This window comes from Plasmodium fragile (assembly GCF_000956335.1).
Source record: "Plasmodium fragile strain nilgiri unplaced genomic scaffold supercont1.18, whole genome shotgun sequence".
NCBI classification, from domain to species: domain Eukaryota; phylum Apicomplexa; class Aconoidasida; order Haemosporida; family Plasmodiidae; genus Plasmodium; species Plasmodium fragile.
The window spans coordinates 239488-248998 of record NW_012192598.1 but is presented as its reverse complement, the minus strand read 5'-3'; the positions used below and the strand labels follow the sequence as shown (position 1 = coordinate 248998).

General features: G+C 43.3%; 2 protein-coding genes across 2 annotated transcripts in view; one reads left to right on the top strand and one right to left on the bottom strand.

Annotated features, from left to right (window-relative positions):
- Positions 1-1372: 1372 nt before the first annotated feature.
- On the top strand, positions 1373-4094 carry AK88_01990 (uncharacterized protein; the record flags this gene model as incomplete). The annotated part of the gene is made up of 9 exons (XM_012479625.1): positions 1373-1502; positions 1693-1833; positions 1971-2157; positions 2313-2371; positions 2493-2656; positions 2817-2940; positions 3095-3354; positions 3491-3578; positions 3721-4094. 9 exons carry the CDS (start codon positions 1373-1375, stop codon positions 4092-4094), a joined length of 1527 nt encoding a protein of 508 aa, XP_012335048.1.
- Positions 4095-5152: 1058 nt separating this feature from the next.
- AK88_01989 (uncharacterized protein) overlaps positions 5153-9511 on the bottom strand; it is a gene marked incomplete at both ends in the record, with an annotated part of 9113 nt that continues 4754 nt past the window's right edge. Inside the window, one exon of the mRNA XM_012479624.1 lies at positions 5153-9496. Within this exon, the coding sequence (XP_012335047.1) occupies positions 5153-9496 (4344 nt within the window). The remainder of the gene's footprint in view (positions 9497-9511) is intronic.

Below are 9511 nucleotides of genomic sequence, written 5' to 3'. Positions count from 1 at the left end.
GAAAAAGTTCTCCATATGTGGAATAGACAAGTGGAATAAATTGAAAAAAAAAAAAAAAAAAAAATTAATTGTGAAGGTTCTTCCACCAAATGGTGGACACAGAAAAACAGTTATTGTGTAACTTGCAAAAAGGGAAACCTGTTCATTACACCAATATGGTGGTACAAAAAATAGCTAGCTCTACATTTGAACATCCAGGGGCGTATACAGCCATTCCCGTGGTGATGTCATTTGCCCAATGCCCCGACCGGCAAGTTAACGGCATCGACGTCAGTATTTAACAATTCACTGGCATATGTGTCCTCCACTTTTACTTTAATACAAATGCCCTTCAAACATCACTCCCTTAAAATTTTTTCATTTCGTGCCAGCTAAAATGGGGCAATCGTCCAGTGTTTCAATAATAAGGGCGTTCCCTTTTAAACAGGTGGTATCACTCACGCAATGATGAAGAAGCGTGATTACTTGTGTGCCTAAGCGATTTGTGAAAAAGGTTGAGCCATCTTCCTGTGCAGACGCTTGCTGGAAGCCGGCAATCTTCACAAAATGCCACACCACAATGCCAAAAACAGGAGGGCGGGGGGGGGGGGTCGAAAACTTTGCAAAAAACGTGTGCACATTTTTGTGAATCCCTCCAGTGAGGATCCCGGACAAAATCAGCCGGACCGCGCCTTTGGCAAATTCCCCATCAACGTTAAAAAAGCGGAAAAAGAAAAAAAAAAAAAAATACACACATATACCCATATTAGCGGAAAAAAAAAATTCACAAGTATATGTCCGCTCAAGACTAAAACAAATCGAAAAACGAATAGCAAAAAAAAAAAGAGGTGCAATATTCTGACTAAAGAAATGCCATTCCGCATGTGCAGCATTTGTGGCGCGAAAAAATAACGACGTAGAATCACGCAACATGGAAAAAAAAAAAAATGAACAAAAAAAAAAAATAAAACGTAAAAAACAAAATAACGAATCAGAACTGTTCTGTTAACTTAAAAGCAACAAAGAAAAAAAAAAAAAAAGAAAAAAAAAACATAAACAGAAACGTCTATGCCACCCTCAAATGCGTAACTTTTTTGTGGCACTTCTTGTCAGTCATGTTGATGTATTTGCAAAATATTTTGAAGTGATAGACTACTAAAATGAATTGCGCCCTTCATGGGAGTGAGTCGTCGTGCAGGATAGCTATGCACACATAAACATCCCCAGGAACACATGTGTATACATGTGTCTGAACGCAACTTATACCCACCTATTCATCACCTTCCAGGAGACACCCCTTCAGATATGCAAACCCACGGAAAGACCGCCTAAACAAAGATAAGAACAAAGTAGCAAACGACTACAAACCCTCAAATGGAAAAAGAAGAAGCCAATGTTCGGAACAAAGTTCATCTTTAACATTTTTAAAAATAAATTTAACAGCATATCGAAGAAATGCGTAAACTATGTCATAAAGAGTTACAAAAGGACGTGCCCGCACATAAGCGACTTCGAGCCGTTCGGTACGTACGGAATTGCCTCTGATGGAAAATGAGAGCACTTCGCCAAAGTGGGGGGACATTTCAAATGGTGCGCATGGGAAAATGGAGATGAGACATCTCCATATGGCTACACCGCCGCAGCAGCAACGTCAGGACGTGTGCGCACCCCCCGCTACCTCCTTACCAACTGATTTCCCCCTCCCTTTTGCAGCCTCCATGTACTACTTCAGCGGGCTGCACAACTACCGGACCTTCTACTTGCTCGTAAAAGTCAACGAAATATTTAACATAAATAAGTACAAACATATATACATCATATTCAGCACGGACAAGTATGACTTCCAAACGGATGGTAATGGAACTGCTTCGTAGATAAGCTGCCAGGCGACAAAGCCTCTTCACCAATGAGCAGCCTCCCCTCCGCATTCCACTGGTTAATCACCCCCCGTGCTTAACCCCCTTCCCTTGCTTAACTTCCCTACCTCACAGAAATTCCGACGAACAAGAAAAACAGGATACATATCGACCAACGCGTAGATATAAAAATCAGGCAGTGCGATGAAACGCTCAAAGTCGACCTCTTCACAACCAAATTAACGAAGAAGGTCCACATTGGACAAATTAAAATAGACATAAATTCGAGCGTCATCAACAAGTCCTTTCCCAAGAACGAATGGTCAGCACAGGCATAGCTGTGGCATATAGCTTCTGCACTCTGACGCCTCTTCGGATATATGTGCATACCCGCGTGTACCCTTTTAGAGGTGTGATCACCCCACCCCCATAGAAAAAAAAAAAAAAAACCTTCCCCTTGCACACCACTCTGTGCAGGTTCGTGTGCTTCAAGGATGGACAAGAAATATGCAAAGTACAAATGTCTTTTTACAAAAGTGAGTCCTGCGCGCAGATATGTGAGCACAGTAGCACATATGCATGCGTTGCAATGGCCACGCAAATTAACCCTTTATGTACTTACCGTTAGCCATTCCCCCCCATTTCCCCTCACCGCAGTTCAGAAATATGCGTGCCCCAACGAGTGCATGTTCATACAGGATGGACTCGAGCTATGGAAAAACAAATCGAAGAGCGTCAAAAAAAAAAATATTAACTTACAAAATATTCACAAGGAGTTCTATGACGATGATAAAAATTTGTCCCTAATAGATGTGGACACGGTACACACAGGAGGGACACAAGGGGGGGAGAGAACAGAAAGGACAAAATGAAAACGACGGGGATAAGTGTAAATGGGACTTTGACCCACCGATTCGCTCCCAAAAGAAAAAACATGTTCACTTGTTCGCTTTATCATTTTATTTCTTCTCCTTCTTGTAGGACCTAAATGATATAAGTCTGATGCAAAAACTGACGTTGATGAGCTTCGTGCTAGAGCAGGAAATCTGCGTGTTCGATTTTTACGCATACGTGCCCAAGTACATGTCGGCCAAGGAGATAATGGGTGCGTCGAACTGTCCATGTGCACATATCGGTTTTTCCGAACCAGCTGCTGCTGACTCACCTTTTGCTGAACCGTTTTGTGCACCCCGCTACGCCCCAATTGGCTTATCTCCTCACACTGCAATGTCGTTTTTCCCCCCGCCCATACCCTTCAGGGGAATGGTTCCTGTGCTTCCTCTGCTTCAAGGACGGAAAAGAACAAGATGTGATTAACATTGAGACCATAATCGAGCGCAACATTCACCGAGACATAAACATCCCCATGCTAAATATTTTGCGAATCGTAGTGAACAGCAAAAATAAAACCAACGCCAATATTATGTACACGTATGAAAATGAAAAGTACAATTTGAGCATTCACTCGGAGCATAATCTATCCTACATCATCGATGCTATAACGATTTTTACGAACGAGGTAGGGTTGTGCGGGAGCGTACTAATGGCGCATTCATTGGGGATGAGTATAGTCCCCACCGCGATGCGCAAATGAGATTAAAGAAAAAAAAAAAAAAAAGCACACTGACACACGAACATGTTTGCGCCCCCTTCAGTTAAAAGTCCTCAAAGCATCTTGCGGAGAAAAACTGGAACTTCGAAAAAATATGATAATTCAAGAAATCAATATGAAAAAGCTGATGGGTAAGCCGAACGGAAATGTGCGAACGACACCACAGTAACGGTGCAAAGTTGTAGCATGCACGTACGCACACATCACTGCATGTCTATTCCCCCCTCACCCACCCACACATACATAAATGCACACACGAATACACCTGTGTAGGAAAAAGACGGCTGGTATCCCCCAGGTTCAGACGTAGTATACCCAAAAGTGCCCACAAAATGATGAGCGAAATGTATGTACAGAAAGACAGCGTTGAAACAACAGCAGGGGAAAGGGACGAATATATGAATGACGTGTTGGAGGAAGAGACGCTCAGCGGTGCGCCAGTAGGACCGAGTGAACATGAGAAAGGGGCATACCCGGAGGAAGCAGCAAATGGGGAGAACGCTGCATACGGGGTGAATGCGACAGACGGAGAGAAAGACCCTTCTCCAAATAATACACTACCGGACGGGTACTCACCATTGATGGAACACGGAAGAGGAGGGAACCCCCCAAATGGAACTGTCATGGAGGCGGGACAAGACAATTAAAACCAAAGAACCACATGCCTTAAAAATGCGCATACTGGACGATAGACCTCCACTCTGTTAGGAAATGAAAAATATATGGCTGGCCATAAATTCAACTGCTCCACATTTGATGTGAGATCGAAATAGTTTTCACCTGAACGGTATCAGTGCAATCCACACTATGTGTCGCTCCTATGCAGGTGTGGGCTGACTGCGTATATTTACTCTGTGCGATCTGCAAGCCGATTGAATATGGGCTCCCAAGAAGGATCCTCTCGGTCTGCTCTTGTGATATCACTCGTGATTGTCTTTTCAGTTGTCTTAGCTTTTTTTTTTTTTTGTTGTTTTTTCAGTTTTCAACGCATCACTCTCGACATATTTTGCCACCTTTACCTCCTTCGCAACTTACGTCACGAATTCGTTCTTCTACGCATGCACAATATAGGCGCACGCATAGGTGGTGACAGGTGTGTAATCATTTCATGCAATGTGTTGTAAGTGCCCGACGCAGAATGGGCGCGCAGGGACACACTTTACCCCCAGGGGTGATAAAAAAAAAAAAATAATAAAATAAAATAAGTTACTCATCTCAAGACAATCTCATCTCAAAATGCACGTATGCGATAAAACGTACACATGTCGCAATTGTGCAATATCCCTTACTCCACAAGCAACTCTGCAGAGGAGAATGCAAGTAGTGGGCATCAGTGGTCGCTCCATTCAAATTCTCAAAGGGGGGTAAGTGCACATGAAAAGAGCAATATGCGTGGTTAAGAAAAGGAAAAAAAAAAAAATAATCTCTTGTGATACCTGCACTTTTGCATGCGCAATGGGTTTTTCCCCATCATATTGTAAACCATATGTGTAGGACACATGTTTTTTTTCGCGTCGCAAATATCCGTGCAAGGTGTTGATCGTCCTGGTGTGGTATTTTTTTCCTTTGCATTGCATGAAAAATGTGAAGGGACTTTTTCGCTCATCAGAGCTCACTCGTTTTCGTCTCCCTATTTCGTTGCCATGGTTAGGTTAATGCGTCTAATCCTCTTGGCTCATTTCTTTTGAAGCTTCTCTCTCATTTTTTATCTCATCCTTTTTTTCCTGTTTGCCTTGGATTTTCTACTCCTCTGTGGTTCATCATTTTCTGGGTTTTTCGCTTCGCTCTTCTCGTTCTCTCCCCCTTTTTCTTCATCCCCCCTATCTGATTCTTTCCCCTCACCTATTTCTCCTATCATTGCGTCAGTGTCCTCCTTATCTGTGCTCCATCCTTTCTTTGAATCCTGCATCTGTTTACTTCGTCCTTCAACTTGATCAATCTTATCTCTACCACGTCGTTCTTCCTCTTGTTCCTCCCTGAGTCCTTCCAGATGTTCCTTTTTCTCCCCACAGTGTTGTCCCCTGTGCTCATCACCTGCTGCAGAACTTGAATCGCTGCCTTGTTTGTCATCTTGGGCACTATGCGTCCGTTTCGTTTGCTCTTGTCGCTTCACGTCTCTCCGTGCTCGTCCTTTTTCTTGTGCGGCTTGTTCACCAGAGGGTGAATTCTTAGCACCGCGCCTTCGTCTTTTCATCAATACTTGTTCGTCGGCTGCAGATAAAAAGCCTCTTTCGTCGTTCTCCTTCTCCCAATTCGCGTCATCCCCAGAACTGATTATCTCTGTATCGATGGAATTATGCGTTTTATTTTTCTGCTCTTTGGTGAATCCATGGTATATGAAGTCGCGCACGTCTTCCTCTTCCTTCCAATCCTTCTCTTCTTTCGAGTCTATTTTGTCCTTGCCGTCTGTTACATCCCTTCCTTCTTTCTCAACCTTCCCATCGTTCTGATTCTCCCATTTTATCCATTCCTCCATGTCCTCCTCATCCTGCTCTTCATCGACCAGCTCGTCTTTGCCCCTTTCACTTATATCCCTGTCCGCCTCTAAAGAATCCACCTCTCCTTCAGACTCGACGTTCTTCTTCGCGTCCATCCCTTGCGGATCCCTATGCACAGGAGGGAAGAACTCCTTAAACAGTTTGAGCGATTTATTCACCTTCTCATGTTTGTTCGCTTTCTCTTCATACACGATTGAGATCACCTTAGGGTAGGACAGCTCCCGATCCCCTCCGTCTGACTTTTCCTTTCCGCTGTCCTTTGGAAGCACTAACTTAACATTTTTGGACTTGTTAATCACAGTAATGGTTTGAGATTCTCCAGCATGCACGATACTGTCCTGCAGATCCACACTTCTGTCCAGGGGCTTATGTTTGGAGGGTGCCTTTTCATTCATGAATTTGTCGTTCAAGTCGAAAAGAAAGTCTCCATTGACATCGCCCTCCAGGTTGCTATACGGATCGGTATGCGCTTCGGTATACATATCATCGTAGGAATCTTCATACGCATCTGTGTAAGCGTCATTGTACAGATCGTCATGCTCTTGCATGTCAGGTTCCCCATCCAAGTCGGTGTAGGAATCTCCACCACAGTAACCTTCGCCCCCGTAGCCATCCTCCAGGGGCAGATCCTCAACATACTCACCCTTGAATTTGTCACCGAAGCGCTTGATGACAGCATAACTTAGGCTCGACACCATCCTATTATTTTTGAACAGAATGCCGTTTATGCCTTCCTTGTTGTTGAAGTCAAAATTGGACATGGGGTTCTTCCTTGTCTTGTCCGCCATGTAATCGGAGGAAACAGCCCCTTTATTTTCCCCACCGTGTGCACTTCCTGCGTTGTTATCGCGCCTTTCATTACCACTAATCGTGTCGTAGTTTTTTCCCCTGTGTGAGGTGTTTTTTTCTGGGGACAGATTCATATCTTCGTTAGCAGCGCCCATCTTCTGGTCCATTCCCTGGACAAAATTTCCCCTTGCATCTGACTGCGCTAGGTGACCACCTTTCGTATTCAACTGCGCGTGGTGGCTGGGTTGTACTCTTATGATTATCTTCCCAGAGTACAGGATGCTATTCTCTTTATAGTAGTTGCAGTAGCATGCAATAGTTCTACTATCACTGTACTTGTCCAATTTTATATACCTCGTATGGTTCCCTTGGATCTGTCCAGCTAACATATTCGAACTCGGGAAGGGGAAACTGCTGGGTAAAATATCCACCAGATTCTGATTTTCATTTACATGCTCAAAACAGTATGGAGGATCAGTTCTAAAAAAGTCTCCTTCGGATACACCTGGGCTGATCAAATTGTTTTCTTTCTCCCCACCAGTAAAATTATAATCGTCTACATGGTGCTTTTCCCTTGTGCCTTTTATGTAAGGTGGTCCACATTGAAATGCTACAATTTCGTTCCACGCTTCTATCACACACTCGTTGTTGCTTTTATTTTTTTCATTCATGATTATCTTCTTCGTCAGGAATGACTCCCTCTGCGCATATTCCTTATAAAGTATGTTTCCTTCGTTCACTTGAAACGAACATCCTTTCGTCTTGTTTAAATTTTTTTTCAAATAAATTTTCACGGGGTATGTCTCAGTTCGATTAATGTGACCCTCGGAATCCAGCATTCCATTAAACGACTCACTTCTAAAAATGCAATGCAGAAACATATCTTCTGGGATAAAAGAAGGCACCATTAATCTCATATACCCATCATCATTTTTAAAGCCTGTTAATGCACCCGGGATTATTTCTTCTATTTGCTTTATATGCCTATAGGAATATTCGTTTCCCTTTGCAGAGTTATACTTGGTGCTAAACCAGGTGGCGTAGCAATCCACGTAATCGCGGCTTCCTTTATCGGGTCGAACACCTCCTTGCTGCTTCATTTTAATTATGCTAAATGGGCTGGGATTGATAAAGTAGTAGCTTCCCTTCCTGTATATGTACGGGCTTTCGCTAAACAGATTCTTGTAGTTCGCAGGCCACTGAGTGTCTGCATAGTTGGGAGAAGCTGCCTGACTAGAGTAACCTCTATAATCCCCATAATTCCTGTAGGTAGACAACGTAGACGACTTCAGGTAATCGCCCCACTCACCGGAGCTACCCTTAATAAGACCCCTCTGCTTCTTCATCCTTCCATCAGCAAAATTATTCACCGATTGAGTCGTTTCACTCATACCATAGGGGTCATACTTGCCCTTATATGCTTCCTCTTCTTCATCGTCCTCCTGATATCCCACTTGGCTATTTTCTAGCCCATCCTTAGAGGACAAACCAGCACTTGATAAAAGTGCAGCATTTATATCATGTGTACTATTTCCGCCATTTATTTCATTCGTGTTTTCACCTCTATCTGATCCACCAAACTCTCCTTCTACTGCCTCATCAGATCCTTTGATGATTTTTTTTTGTTTGTGCACATCCGATAGAGCACTAGATTGTGTAGTAATCGATCCCTCATCATCACCTTTCGCATGTTTTGTATTTCCCTTATTTCTGCTTCCTCCATCTGACTCATCCACTCTTCCATCTGGTGATGAACCTTCCTGTGCCAGAACCCTAGGATGTGTAATTATCGGATATTCTCTATTGTTCTTTCCATCAGAATTCTCTGCGTGATTTCCATTTCCTCTACCTTCCACGTAATCATCTATCACTAAATCATAATCATCATCATCATCATCGTAATCTTCTCCTAGAAGCCTATGTTGTCTACAATTCTGAACATTTCCACTGTTATTTCCATCATTGCCACCCCCTGGATTTACAATTTGGCTATCATCATCACCACTTCCATCTAAATTATCCAATTTTTCAGTGGGCGATGAACCTTCTTGTACCAGAATCCTAAATCTCCTACCATTCAAACCACTTCCACTGTTATCTCCATTAGACTGACCTCCTGGATTTCCACTTCCTCCAATTCCATTTCCTCCACCTCCATTTGCTCCATTTCCACCTCCAATACCTGAACCAATGCATTCCCCCTGAAAATACAAATCATTATAGTCTATTATTGGGTCATCATCTATTAAGATCCTAAATCGTCTAATAAGCGGGGGACTTGCATCAGCAACACTGTCTCCAGGTTCCTCTCCATCTGCGTTGTAATTTCTATAACCCCGTGGTGAAACATCCTCAGATAAAAGTCTAAGGCTTCTACACTGGGAGCTATTGACACTATCATTTCCTCCATTATTTCCTTGTTCATTTCCTGTTCCTCCACTTCCTGTTCCTTTTCCTTGTGATGAACCTGGCACGACTTGGAGATTACCACCTTCTGATGAGTCTTCTTCTGCTAAACTTCTAAACCTACAGTTATAGTCGACATTTTCATTCTTCTTTTGTTCCTGCCTATCATCCTCAGCTCCTCCATGTCCCTTTGGGCCACGTCCGTCTACCTCTAAAAGATCGCCATCTGGCCTGGTATCTTCTGACAGAACCCTAAATTGCCTACTATTGGGATCATTGCCATCAGAAGTCTTTCCTTTAGATTGATCCCCTGTATTTCCAGCTCCTCCATGTCCCTTTGGGCCACGTCCGTCTACCTCTAAAAGATCGCC